Source organism: Eretmochelys imbricata, chromosome 4 (assembly GCF_965152235.1).
Source record: "Eretmochelys imbricata isolate rEreImb1 chromosome 4, rEreImb1.hap1, whole genome shotgun sequence".
Lineage (NCBI taxonomy): Eukaryota > Metazoa > Chordata > Testudines > Cheloniidae > Eretmochelys > Eretmochelys imbricata.
In genome coordinates, this window is record NC_135575.1 from 99,925,650 (window position 1) to 99,940,758 (window position 15,109).

Below are 15,109 nucleotides of genomic sequence, written 5' to 3' on the forward strand. Positions count from 1 at the left end.
GCTGCCCCCAGCTTAGTTGCCATCTCCGTATAGGTCATCCCTTTTTGTTTTTGGATTCTTCACCCCTCCCCTCCCCCCCCAATCTTTCCCTTGGGAATCTGTTCAAATTTAAGAAGCAAGGCAATTTAAAATTGTTAATGGTCCACACAGTCTGTCCCTTCCATTTGGCAGTAGGCATCTATGCCTTTTGTACTGAGTAAGGGAGTAAGAAAACACTGATATGCAGGGTCTATCCTTTTTAAGTCACAGGCCTTCGCAAAGGTGTGACATAAGCAATGGTATCCTTACCCTCCTTAAACTAGGGCAACGGTTCTATGCTCCTTGGGGAGTTGGCATTCAGTGTTCTAATCCCTTCTATACTGGATTATTGGGTGCCTTGCTCTGGATGTCAACGCTGCTGCTCCCATTTTCTTTCTCAGATAGCAGCTTTTCCCTCTCAGATTCCAGCATCTGCCACTCCAGGATCTCTGGATTCAGGAAACCTGATCAGAATGGGGCCCCGATGCTGCAGACATACTCCATACTTACTGCTGAGAACTTGTCCTTCCTTGACTCTCCCAATCCCACTGGTTCATTCTGGCCTTTGTTTTCCTTGACTTTTGCAGGTGAATTGTCTCTTTCCTCAGAGTCCTCACCCAGTTCTGGACTATGATGCCTTTTCTCGTCATCTGAGTACAGCTGGCTAACCGACTGTGTGTCTTTTTTATCTTTTTAAGTTCTTGCTTCCTTTCTCTGCAGAACTCTGCTTTTTAATGAGCTGCTCATGTGAAGCATGACATCATCATCACGTCTGACAGTTCTCTTGCTTTTTTCCTTTTACAATAGTTGTGTTTGCTGCTGCTGTTGCTAATTGTATATTCCCCAGTCACCTTCATCCCATCACGCTCCCACCAATAGGTCATGGTTACAGGGCGTCTTTGACCTCTCTCTGGTCTCTGAGGGTATGATGACATGGTAATTGAACACCTGCAGTTGGCCTGAGTCAGCTGACCTGGGCCAGCCCTGGGAGTTTAATTGCTGTGTAGACATACCCTGAATGCACCTCCTCCAAGACTTAGTCCTTAAGCCTTTCCCTCTCTGGGATGATATCCGGGTTATTCTCCCATTCTTGGGTTGGGGCTACAGCACCTTGTATACCAATGGTGGTTACTCAGCAGGCCCAGTACCTGCAAGTCTTCCCTTCAAAAGCTTGTTGTTGGTGGTTAATACATTGACTAGACCTTATACTAAGGCAGAGGCTCTCAACTTTTCCAGACTACTGTACCCTTTCAGGAGTCTGATTTGTCTTGCATACCCACAAGTTTCACCTCACTAAAAAAACTACTTGCTTACAAAATCAGACATAAACATACAAAAGTGTCACAGCACACTATTACTGAAAAATTGCTTACTTTGTCACTTTTACCATATAATTACAAAATAAATCAATTGGAATATGAATATTGTATTTAGATTTCAGTGTATGGAATATAGAGCAGTATCAGCAAGTCACTGTTTGTACTGACTTCACTTGTGCTTTTTATGTAGCTGGTGTAAAACTAGACAAATATCTAGATGAGTTGATGTACCCCCTGGAGGACCTCTGCATACCCCCAGGGGTACACATACCCCTGGTTGAGAACCACTGTATTAAGGTATTGTGTAATCTTACTAGTAGGAACATAGAAAAGCATGAAAGAACATAAAGGATTTTAAAACAGAAGGCCTGTACAGGTGTCTGTCTTACCTAGAGGCTTGCCATCCGTTGCAGAAATCCCAGGCAGGTGCTTTGCCAGACCCCTGGCCTCTTGGGTCTGTGCCTGGATGAACCACTTCTCATCAACTCCCAACAACTACTCCCCTCGTCCCTTGAATGTCACTTTTATCCAGGGGTGAAAGTAATATAAAAGATTTACCAGTACATGAGCCACTGTAAGGGGCGGGGCCTTCGGCGGAAGGGGTAGGGCTGTGGGTCAGCCTCTCCCAGCCAGCCCTTCCATGCTGCCTGGCCCATGCCACCTGGGGTTCCAGCAGTGGTTTAAAAGGGCTCAGTGCTCCGGCCACTACTGAGGAGCAGCAGCTGGGAGCCCCTGGCCCTTTTAAATCGCCGGGCCCTGGGGCAGCTGCCCCTTTTCCCTCCCACCCCCCTGTCGGCGGCGGCCCTGGATGGGGTGGGGGAAGAGGCAGCGCTGTCATGGCAGTGCTTTAATGTCAGGCTGTGTACAGGCCGTTACCGGCAGCCACTTCTTAATGGTACGCCATACCGGCCCACTTTCACCTCTGCTTTTATCCCCTCCAGAAGCCCATTTGTCTTAGGTTTCCAGGCTTTTGGTTCTCCTGTGTTTACAAATTAGGATCCCATCCTCTTGAGAAACTGGTCAGTTGAGCTGGATAAAGGGGTAGGAGGTGAGAACAAATGGATCTAGTATTGTCCCTCAAGTATAGATATGGACATGAGAGGCTGGGCATCTGAATGAGTATTCGTGAGAGTACCCAGGCCCTACAATAGGCCAAGCCACCACGTAGCTGGATGGAAAGCTTTCCATCATTGACCCTTCAGCTCTTCATTGTTATTATCTACCACCAACCTTTGGGCATTAGGGGTCTGGACCTATGGACTCATTTGGCATGCCAGGGACAGCTGGTCCATTGTCTCTTACCACCAGGTCCCCAACGAGGGGTGCAAATATATGACAGTATGCACGGAATGACACCAAAGAGATCCGCAGTACTGTATTACTGCTATTTATTTATGTGGCTTGACTCTTTCTTGTCTTTACTGACCTGTGTTAATAAAAGTGGCCAAGGTTTTGCTTTGCCCTCAATGTGAGTGTCTATGCCTTGCACCTTAGAGTTCCCTACAAGATACTGAACATGTTAGTTTTAATTCTGTAATGTCTGATTCTGGGACTAAAACTCTATTAGATGCAACTCATTCAATTAGTATCAGCTGGCAACCAATACAATTATTAACCATTAAAGAATCTGGCTGCAATAATATCCATAGATTATTACAGAGCAGGTCCAAATCCATCACAAGCTTCTCTTAGAATTTTTAAGAAATGACTCATTCTCTGATTGTATGCAGTGTAGTTGTAGCCAGTTCGGTCCCAGGATATTAGAGAGACAAGGTGGGTGAAGTAATATCTTTTGTTCGACCAGCATCTGTTGGTGAATGAGAAAAGCTTGTTGGTTCAATAAAAGATATTACCTCACCCACCTTGTCTCTCTTCTCTGAATCTGGTTTAAAGGCTTGACCCTGCAGCTGTTGAAATCAATAGCCAAGTTTCCATTGAGTTCAGAGACACAGGATCAGGCTCTGTAATACTCATCCCTGCAAATTCCACTTCTGACCACTCTGCCCTGGAGTTTGAAGAAATCTTTCTCTCGTGTGCCTTTCAACACGCATGTGACTTGTTCACAGAGATTCTGCAAGGGAGATGAGCGTGTTGTCATGACAACCAGTTGCATGCTGTGAGTAAGGACTGCTACAAATGACCAGCTTCTGGCTGTTCATCGCTCCTTGTTGAGTAATGTTACCAAAATTAGACAAGTTTGTCTGATTTGTAACTACTTTTTCTAGTGACTTGCATTTTTGCTGTATTTATTTCTAAGAGAGCATTCATGCTTCTTGCTGTGATGCTTAGGAGAGACTACGTGCTGACCATCGTAATTGTGAATTATGAAGGTAGGTGGTACTCTTGATTATACTGTAGCACATGCAAAGTGATGAGAAAATGGTCTGAAATCATGCAGATTTTAAACCTGTGCGTTTGATGACCAGAACAGCATGCATAGCAGTTTAAAATGTAGTATCTGAATCCAGGTCTGTAATCGTGCTGGTTTTTTTGTTTTGTTTATTAATTGTTTCTTAATTTGTCTTTTGCTTCACTTCAATTATCCCACATCTCTTTTCCCTCTGAAGTCTTCTGTGAACTGCAGTATGTGTAATGGGAAGAAATATGCGTCTGTTGAGGGCCAAATGCTGGCCCCACTGAAGTCAATGGGAATTTGCCATTGACTTCAGTATATAGATTGGGCTCTTGAAGCAGATATGTTTTTTTGTGAATGCATTTTATCAAAGCTCCAGGCAGGGGGAAGGAAAGTCTCTTTAATCCAGGATTAAAAACTATATAAAGAATTTTTTTCACAATTGTTATTTTTATTTTTTTTCCAAAACTGTTTTATTCCTCGTGACTCATCATTTCTCTTCCTCCCTTCTGTTTTTTTCTACTTCCACTTCTGTGTCCAGCAGGGGGAATAAATAATATCCAAAATTCATTGTATGCGACCTCATTATTTGTTTAATCCCAACTGTGACCAGGTTTTAAATTGTTGTTTTCCTAGGCTGTCAAAACTTCGGAACGGATCCTGCTCTTAGGTCCCAATGCAATCCTACTCTTTGCTATCTCTGACAAGGGAAGTTTTGCAGAATCTGGTTTTATTTTGCTAACAAAACATTTTTCAAATTTGAATTCCTTCATTTATAGTATGTATCCACCATCTGCTGGAATGTGAACAGTTATGAAATCACAGCACTGGGCTTCCAACAATAACATATTTGATTTCTCCTCAGGCTCTGATATTGGATTTACTGTGGAGAGAAATGGATGGTGGAAGAGAATGGAAGGAGATGACTTAGAGAATAACTATAGGCCAGACTGCTTTACTGATTTGTACTGGAAACTATTAACACATCACAATGGGACCAAAGCAGACATGCCAAACCCATGAAAAAAGGCAGAAATTGGGCTTGTTTTTGGCTTAATTGGCTTGTGAGTTTCTTGCTGGCTAGTTTTTGGCTTGTAGCTTGTTATAGCTTGTTGCTTTTTTTTTTTTTTTTTATTGGCTCCCGGCAAGCAGGGGCAAAGAGGGGGCAAGCAAGGGCCATGTGGGGAGAGAGTCACAGGTGCACAGCGGGTCCACCACAGTCCCAGGCTGCATGCCAGGGGGATCTAGTCATATAGAGTGTTGGGATACTTAGGTATTGGCTTGTTTTGGCCTTGTTTTGAATGGGATTAGCTTGATTTTGGGCTTATTGTGAAAGTTGGGGTGCTTATGTACCATGTGAAAGTTGGCAACTGTGGACCAAAGGTACTATCAGCCTTTAGGACAAACTCAGAACTGTTTGTCACAGTTGAAAATTTTTTATTTTGATATACTTGACGCTAATCAAAGTCTGGCTCAAGCCCTGAATTTCAGATCTATCCCCCTTATTCAAAGTATCCATCTAGTAGAAGGACAACTATTCTGGTTTGAGGCTAAAAGCTAAAGCTTTGTGACAGAAGCATATATTTAAGGAAGGAGAGAACTGAGGTCTATAAGGTCCATATCTTTGTATAGTAAATACATTTTGCTATTCAGAAGCGTATTTTCTATATCAGCGCCTTTATCTCTATATATTTTTGCTTTCAAGTATCTGTTTGTTACTACAGCCATTTGGTCTCACTGCATCATATTTTCAAACTATTCCTCATTCCAGTAATAGTCTGTGAAAGAAGTCCTTCCTAAGATTAAAGGACAGATTCTCAGCTGACATAAATTGGAGTAGCTCCACCCACTGCAGTGGAGCTGTGTCAGTTTAGACTAGCTGAGGATCTGATGCTAAGCTTTTTTTCCCCTGCACTTTTCAATTGTGAGTGCGATGTCCCTTTCTTGGAAGTAAAAGGGGTCTATTTTTTAAACAAATCCTTGCATGGCTCTTTTAGGTATTTGAATCTGATTATATAGTATAATCTTTTTGTCTTTTCTCATGAGATGTACCTATTTTATCATAAATTAACCTTGTTGCCCTTTTCTGAAAAGTGGGATCCTTCTTTTTTTGAAGTACACAGTGATCCAGATGCAGCCATACCATGACCTGATATTAGCATACCTTTTAATTTTGAAATCTACTTCCTTATTCATGACCCTGCACTTCTTTGGCTCTGTGCAGTGGTCCTGTACTGTAACACAATATATTGTTCACCAATTTTCAGGCTGCTTTTCTAGGCCTTTTCTAACCATTTAATAAACATTTCTCTTGTATAAATCTCTACCTTGCTATTCCTGACACTAAGAAAAAGTGTACCATTTTTCCCCATCCAGATCCTCCTTCAGTCTCTAGCTGCAGATTGTACCATTATGTAATTACTTCCATTTAATGGTGCCAAGATGGAGCTCTGTTTTTTGTAAGGATTTTCTGTCCATGGAGTGGGTTTAGCCCTTTGACCCTATCTCATGGACCAGTTTTAAATCCCTGGTTCAGTCTTTGCGCGTGTGCACGCACACTCTCGCTCTGTTTAACAGGTCCCTAAAGACTTCTCTGAAACTGAGGTAAGTCATAGCTTTGCTTTGTCCATTCTTTGTTACAGATTTCTTTGAAGAAATGTAAGGTTCATTACAATCCATTTAAATTACCCTTTCTCTCTTTTGTTACATGTCTTTTCGTCCCTGATAATTTTTCCTAGCATAGAAACTAGCACTATTAATCTATAATTACCAGTTCTGTGATATCCTTCTTGTGCTAAGTAACATATACTAATGCTAGTAGTAATATTAGTTCCTTAAAGAATGTAGAGCTGAATCCCGTCCTGTCCTGTCCAGGTGTTTTGTTGAATTTGTTGCCCATGTGGCAAGATGCGTTTCTGGCCCATATCTAGAAAATGCCCTGAATCAGCTAACCTGGCACAACTAGCATTTCAGCCACCTACTTTTTAATATCTGCTCCTGACATAAATATGCTCATAAAAGGGGAAATTTGGATCTCATTTACACTGGTGTAATCCAGACTTCCTCTCCTAAGGTCAGTGGAGCTACTCTGGACAGCACTAGTGTAAATAAAATCAGAATTTGGCCCAAAGTACATTAATTCCCTGTGCTAATACTTCTCCATCCTCTTTTGTTATAATATCTTTCTTAATTGGACCTATACCACTCTTTTTTCCAGTTATAAACAGTACTAATAAAATATTGTTCTTTCAAGCATTATATATTATCTCTTTTGATTTTTCTCATCTATCATAACCCATTTTGTGTGTATCTTTGCACTTCTCTCTCTCTTTTTTTTCAATAAGCATTCTGTAAGGGTTTGTGTCCTCCCCCAATTATATCTAATCCTTTCCTTTTACTTGTGCATTTCTAAAAGGCATGTGTTTCTGCCTTAACTGATACTGAACTTACAGCTAGTCTACCTTGCCTACACTGGAAAGCATGAACCAATTAAAAGCTTCTGTCATTTGTCATAGTTAGTTTTTTAATTATGCAATTTCACAGAGCATACTAAGCTCTACCTGAGAATGGTGCAAGTCATGGTCAGGTACTAGCAAACTACAGTGTGGTGAGGTACAAAAACTGTGATCTTTGCATGCTACTGGTATGACTCCCACTTTGATCAGTGACCTTATATGACAGCCTGGTGACAATTGTCATGGAATGAAAAGTGTGTTCATGACACTGCAAAACAATGGAGAAGTAAATTGGCTCCACTTGCTGCTCTTTCCAGTTTGCCTAGCATGAGAGATCCTGTTATAATTTTGATCTCTGCCTTGTTGGGGCTAAAGAATGATTCATATTATGGCAGCAATTTGATTGCTGTCCCTTCTGTCTGAAACAGCAATAAAAAAGCAAACAATAAAAATATTGTTTTTTACAAAGGTGGTCACCAAATGCATATGCTGTTTACATTACCATCCAGTTGCACTTAGTTTGTTTCCATTTCATCCTAAGACATCAGCATTACAGTATTCACCCAGTACTGGATACTAAAATAGATGTACCTTGAAATAAAAATTTAATTCCCCAATTTGCTAATCATCTTGCCAAACTCAGCTATCTAAATTATAGCCTACAGTATTGAATGGAGTTTATTGCTGCTATACATCAGCTCTGTGGTAGAGCCTGGCAGCTGTAGGAGAGAGTTATAAAACAGCAATACATTATTTTATGCAGGCTTGACTATACTTGGCACTTCGAAAATACAAATTGCCTTGTTCGAGGGTCCCTTCCTGCCTAAGGTCCCCTATAAATATTTACAGCTATATTTTCTTAATGTTTGTCCTCTTGAAACAGTTTATTTGGTATTGATAATTTCAGAACAGTGATGCTACAGCTTTTCTGTATGCAACAGAATATTTTGAGGCTTCAACCATGTGCATTTCTCATTTATACTGATGATTGAATGAAGGCAGTATTAGTTCTTCCATTATAAACTCCCTTTTTCAGCCATTCATATAAAAACGCAGACATAAGCATTTATTTCTGGGTAAAACTTGATAGAGAGGGTTTCAGAAGCGAAGGTCTTAAGCCTTATCTACGTGGGACAATTGGCTGGCATCGCTGTTGTGGAATAAGCTATTACAGAATAGCTCCTCATGTAGACACACTCTATTCTAGAGTAAAAATTATTTTATGTCAGAATAATTATATAATTATAGTTATTCCAGAATAACTATGCCAGTCAAATTCTGTAGACCAGGCCTTAATTGGCAGTCTTTACTTGGGCAAAATGCCCATTGAAAAGTATCAGGGCCCTATTACTGTGACATGTTCTTTCAAATGAATCCACCCACATCAGATCAGCTGATACTGAAATTGTCAGCACCGGATTTCAGGGTTTATAATCCATTGAAATGAATTCTGACATTTCATGCTTTTCTTCGGGTGAAATCCTGGTAGAGAGTTCTCAGACCAAGTAACCAGGCTGTGTGCTCAGAGCAAGCAAGCAGAACAGAACTGGCGGCACCAGTGGGTGATGGCTGGTGGGCAACCCCGTTGTTCAGCTGACAATATGGAATATGGAGAAGTAGTAGATGCCCATTGGCTGTCTCTGCTTTTGCCTTCCCACGTCCCTCTTCCAGCTGCTGTGGAGCTCATCTCCAAAGTGCTTGTGGGCTGTGTAGTCTCCTTGTACAGCCTTCCCCAACACATGAAAATGAGGTGTTTCTTACTGCATTCCAGTCCTTGTGAACCTGCAGGGTTTTGGGGCCAGGATTTCAAATTTACAGATAAAGTTTCATTTTGTTTCTCTGCAGCCAGCACTGGTTCTCATTCAAAAGGACATCTTTATAGTGAGAAGGGCTAAAATCTTCCTTGCCAAAGGAATACTGGAGTTGTACAGAAAACGCACAAACACCAAGCCCCTTAGAAAGGACCCCAGCATGGAATTTTTATAGCATTTATTTATAGTGGCTGTGCTTATTGCTTAATCTATTCCAGAATAGGTCTTTTTTTCTTGCCCTGTGGTTATTATCCTTATCCATTTCATATGGGAGACTTTAGGGAAGAAGTCTTTTAAGATCATGACTCACTCTGCATGGTAAATAAACCTACCCAAATGCATAGAAATATGTGTTTACTTCATGGAATGCTTCCGTAAATCTCCATCTCTATAGTAATGTACTTTTCTGCTATTGTGAAAACAACTAAAATGGTGCTTAGATTGGGTGCTTTGAGTGATTAAAATAGATAAATGAAACAACTTCTTAATACAACTATAATTCATGTGGAGGTATACATATATTTACCTTTATTTAATTTAAAATGTGAATCCATGTTACATTGTCAATACATTTCTCTTGAAATGATACACAAGAGCAGGTGAGCTGCAAAATAACCCAGCCCTTAATAGCAGCCTTACAATTAAAAATATGTCCCTAATATGAAATATTATTAGGTCTTTGAAACTAGAGCTGCACTAGTTACAAAATCAGTTAATTAAGAGTACATACCCTAAATTCATCCCAGCACATATTTTAGTCCATCTCTGTCTTTTGCTAATAGTGTATTTTTAAGGTAATTGAACATTTATTACTTAGTGAGGTAATGTTTCTTTAGCCCTAACCCAGAGTATTTGCAACCGTATTACATGATCTGCTCCCAGATGCTTGCGAATAAAATAGAATTACATTCATCCTAATGAATTTTTGTAGTAGTCTTTTTTGTGTTATGTCTTAAGGTTTACAACATTCTTCCTGCTGTCACAAAAGCAATTTTGATTTTTTTATACTTCAGTGTCATTCCTATTTAGATCTTGCTTTGTAACCTGTTACAGTAACTATGAATAATCATATGTAATTTCCCTTGCAACTTTTAGTTGGTTGGTTTGGATGAAATCACTCAATATAAGCATAAGGTAACATTTTATATTTGCACAGTATGATAATTTTGATCTCAAACAACAACAGAAATAATCTCAAACAGTCATAGAATCATAAAAGATTAGGGTTGGAAGAGACCTCAGGAGGTCATCTAGTCCAGCCCGCTGCTCAAAGCAGGGCCAACCCCAACTAAATCATCCCAGCCAGGGCTTTGTCAAGCCGGGCCTTAAAAACCACTAAGGATGGAGATTCCGCCACCTCCCTATGTAAACCATTCCAGTACTTCACCATCCTCCTAGGGAAATAGTTTTTCCTAATAGCCAACCTAGATCTCCCCCACTGCAACTTGAGACCATTGCTCCTTGTTCTGTTATCTGTCACCACTGAAAACAGCCAAGCTCCATCCCCTTTGGAACCCCCCTTCAGGTAGTTGAAGGCTGCTATCAAATCCCCCCTCACTCTTCTCTTTTGCAGACTAAATAAGCCCAGTTCCCTCAGCCTCTCCTCTTAAAGCATGTGCCCCAGCCCCCTAATCATTTTCATTGCCCTCCGCTGGACTCTCTCCAATTTGTCCATCCTTTCTGGAGTGGGGGGCCCAAAACTGGACGCAGTACTCCAGATGTGGCCTCACCAGTGCCGAATAGAGGGGAAATAATTACTTCCCTCAATCTGCTGGCAGTGCTCCTACTAATTCAGTCCAATAAGCCGTTAGCCTTCTTAGCAACAAGGGCACACTGTTGACTCGTATCCAGCTTCTCGTCCACTGTAATCCCCAGGTCCTTTTCTGCAGAACTGCTGCTTAGCCAGTCGGTCCCCAACCTGTAGCAGTGCATGGGATTTTTCCGTCCTAAGTGCAGGACTCTGATGCACTTTATCAGTATAATACGTTAAAGAAATTATTTTATCCATACTTATGTTCTGCTTCATTTAATTATTATATGTTGTGTAGAACAAGCAGGGGCCATTTGATAATGATTTATTTCCACAAGCAACTTTAGGGTACTTTTTCTAAGATGACCTATATGAACAATAGTTAACACTAACCTCATACTTTTGAAGATCAGTGAACTTGTAGTTTGTCTATGGAGTCCAAAAACTTTAAATAAAATATTTCCTATTATTATAAAGTTGATTGAGGTTAGTTATTCACTATGTGCAAATTCAGAAAAAACACTCCATCCTCAACCACAGCCTCAGAGTAAACAAAAGAACCATGGATCCTTTCCTACAGGGGCAGAATGACCTCACCTTCTCATAGAAGTTGTTTAGTACCTCACAAGTACTCTTTGTTCTGAGTCCCATCTAACAGAGCACTTTGTCTTCCATTTTTGTCAGGTGAGAGATTAACATCTCCATCTCTCTGCTTTCATAGCCATTCCACCCAGTTCAGGGGATGGGTTAGAGAGACCATAGGCTGTAGCACTTAGAAGGGGAAGAATATGGGTGCCTGCCTCTGTAAAAGGGGGGATAATGTCTGCCTGCATGGAAGTTTTGAGGATTAATTGGTTAATGTTCGTGAAATGCTTTGAAAAACATATGGACCTGATCCAACACCCACTGATGTCAATTCAAAGATTCCCATTGACTTCAAATGGGAATGAGTCCTAAATAAGTGTGAAGTATTCCCAAGCCCCTACCCTTTACAACTGAACTGAGCCAAATTATTCATTATATTTAAGCTTTTAATTTTTTCTCTTTATGACAAGGCAAGTTGGTTGCCTTTTCATGCTAGTATGCACTGAAAGGTCCAATGTTTTCTTTATTGACTTTGATGCAACTTTAGGATTTTAGAAATTAGCTATTTCAATTTACTCTTGTATATCTGGTTCTGAAGAATAGCAGCACTGCCACCAATACCTCAGGGTGCTGGTTTAGATTTTTCAAACTCTGTGGCACACAGCTTTTTTTGGTGAGCAAAAAACTTCTGAATAACAAGTTGCTTGGGTTAAGCAAAGAGGGAGTGTGCGAAGTAAAGAGACCAGAACAGAAAGATAGGATGAAGCTAAACTGGAGAAGGCCTTGGAGAATGAAATGAGATGCTTGAATGTGATACAGGATAGAACATAGAATTAGTAAACAAATATTTGGAATATTTAAGATATTCCTGACCTTACTATACAAATGTTAAGGACTCTCAGATGCTGGACCGAAGTTGTGTTTCATTATAACAGATGTGACTCAAAACTAAATATTAATGGAATTCTTGCAGTTGGAGGTCTTCAGCTCAGAATTTGCTCATCTTACTACAGGAATAATAAACTAATGATTTGGGAACAGTATGCGGCGCCACTGGGAAAACACCGTAGTTCTTGTCAGTTACCTGGAGCACTGTGTTCAGTTCAAGTCACCCTTGAAGAGTGGGGGGGGAGGGGGCAGGGAGAATCTGTCAGCAAGTATGTCGGTAACAATACAGACCAAAAAAAAAAAAAAAAAGATTATAGTAACTTTTTTTGATTAATAGATTCCTTACTAGGCATATTAATATAGAACTTTGTGTAATTTATTTAAATTACAATACAGAACTGTATTTCCTGCACCTGTCAGAAGCAGTGCTAAGGCTTGAGGGAGTGAGGGGTAACAGAGGAGCTGAGAGAGAGGGAATGAGCCTGGAGGGTGTTGGGTGTGGGTGGGAGTTTTTTCTTTGGGGCAGGGGGTGCTATTGTTAGGGTGTTGGGAAGCCTCCCCCGTGCAGATGCTGGCTGACCCCAAGCCTCTCCCATTCTGTCAGGCAGGTCTGCCCCTGTCCCTGCATTCCTCATCCCCATAGGTCTCTTCAGCCCCTTTCCCTTATCCCCAGGCTCAACACTGTCACCCCACTAGTTCCTGAGCCCATGCTCCAGTCTGTCCCCCCCACTAACCATTCTGAACCCCAGTCTCTGACCCCCCCCCCAGCAGTTTTGTGTGCCCCACTCTGTCCTAACCTGGCTCCGCAGGCAGGGTGCTGTGATGAACTCTACTCCTGGGGGAATTCTGCAGCACTGGGCATAGAATTTTGTACTTTCCCACATAAAAAACATTTTGCTTAAGAAGTGCTGCAGTTCCGCCTTTTGCCCACCAGAGACTGCCAGCCAGCTGTTCTAGAGCCAAGTGGCCTCTGGTGGGCAAAAGGCAGAATTGGAGCACTTATTAGGCAAAATGGTTTTTATGCAGGAAAATACAAAATTATGCAAGACAGATGAATTCTGCACATCCACAGATGCGCAGAATTCCTCCAGGAGTAGATTAAGAAATGATGACTAAGGGGTATAGAAAATAATGAATGGTAGAGAAAGTGAATTGGGTGTGCCTATGTATCTTTTTTCATAATGCAAGAACAGGAAGCATTCAGTTAAATTAATAGGCAATACATTTAAAATATTTTTTAGACGGTGGAGCTTGTTGCCACAAGATATGGTGGAGGCCAAGAGTTTAAGATTAAAAAAGCATAGTCATTTATACATATATATATTTACTGAAAGCCTCCACAGTTATATAGCTAGCATAAGAATTTTTTAGTTAATATAAATATTGCAAAGCTTCATGCTTCAGGGCATACGCCAGCCAGGGGTTAGGAAGAAATGTACCTTATGGGGAAGTTGAACACCATGTTTTTTGCGGGGGGAGGGGAGTGGATTGGCACCTTCCTTTGAAGCCCCAGGTACTAACTAATGTCACAGTCAAGTTACTGGATCACTAGTCAGGTCTGATATGACAATTTCTTTGTTCCTAAATTCCCCATTATCTATAGCTCCAAACACTAAGAAGAAACTATTTATTGTCCCAATTTGGTCCCTCTGGGATGGAACACAGCAGTTGTTTAAAAGCACCCAATAGCACTGTTCAGGAGTTTAATACAGAAAGCTAAGACTACCATGTCCCTCTATAACTGCAAGGAAACATGTAAGCAGGGAGAAAGTAATTGCCCTTGCTGGAACATGACCATGTTACTAGGGTTAATATTCCCACTCTATGAAATGCACTATGTGATCTTTATTCACCGCAAGTGGTGTTTGTCTCCCTAGAAGCATAAAACCTGAAGATATCTTTGGTCTGCAGGACAAAATCCTGGCCTCAGTGAAGTCAATGGGAGTTTTACCTTTAATTTCAATGGGGCTGAGATTTCACCCATGGATTTTTCTTTTACCACTGTGTAAGATCAACAGTTCAAAACTATTTGTACTTTTGAGACAACCAGTTTTAAATATGGAATGGCGTATGGTTTTCCCACTGTTCACCATTTTAAATAAGTAATTTTCTTAAGTTTCATATTGATGAAAGCTTGTGTGTAATTATTTTTTGTAAGATGATTTTCACTGTCAAAAGGAATGCTCCCTTTGTGAGTATTGAGGGTGGTAAGGGAGTTCTGAGAAAGGGGACAGGCAGGGAACAACATCACATTGCCAAGTTATTTAGTTGCATATTCTATGTTAATATACCTGCAGTTATATCCTCAGTATGGTTGGATTTTAAAGGGGGTAGTTTGAATGATGATATCAAGTAATTGCTGTATTAATGCATCTCTTATGTAAGCTGTCCATCTTGTTGTCCTCCTCTTTGTAGGTTAATTCATGCCATGTTGACCTTTTCATCTTACCTCAGTGCCTAATATTGTATAATTTACTTCAGTGACTTTTATTTATTTCGGTAAAGAGCAATAGCAGTACTAATCCTTCATCAAATGAGTCAAGACCAGAACTGGAAATCTAAAAAGCATTTGTGTTGAATAATACAGGTTTATTTTTCCTTTCTCAGCAGATATATGGAGTGATCACTCATTTCAGACCGACCCCGACTTGCCACCTGGCTGGAAAAAAATCAATGACATTGCTGGGATCTATTATTGGCACATACCAACAGGAACAACCCAGTGGGAACGTCCTGTCTCCATACCAACAGATCTTCAGAGCTCAAGGAAAGGATCACTTAATTCTATTACCCCATCTCCTACCCCAGAAACTGAGGTAAAATGTAGTGATCTCTTACTACTGAGTATTGAAAAGAAATTAGGATCTCTTTCAACCAGTTACTTGCACCTAAAACAGTAACATAAGCTTTAGAATCCACTATACGTTAGC

The 15,109-nt window shown here is 40.7% G+C and overlaps 1 protein-coding gene across 1 annotated transcript in view; it reads left to right on the forward strand.

The window, feature by feature from the left end:
- Positions 1–15,109, forward strand: part of APBB2 (amyloid beta precursor protein binding family B member 2) — a 285,381-nt gene that overhangs the window by 154,463 nt on the left and 115,809 nt on the right. The window contains exon 5 of the mRNA XM_077815721.1: positions 14,787–14,995. Within this exon, the coding sequence (XP_077671847.1) occupies positions 14,787–14,995 (209 nt within the window). The remainder of the gene's footprint in view (positions 1–14,786; positions 14,996–15,109) is intronic.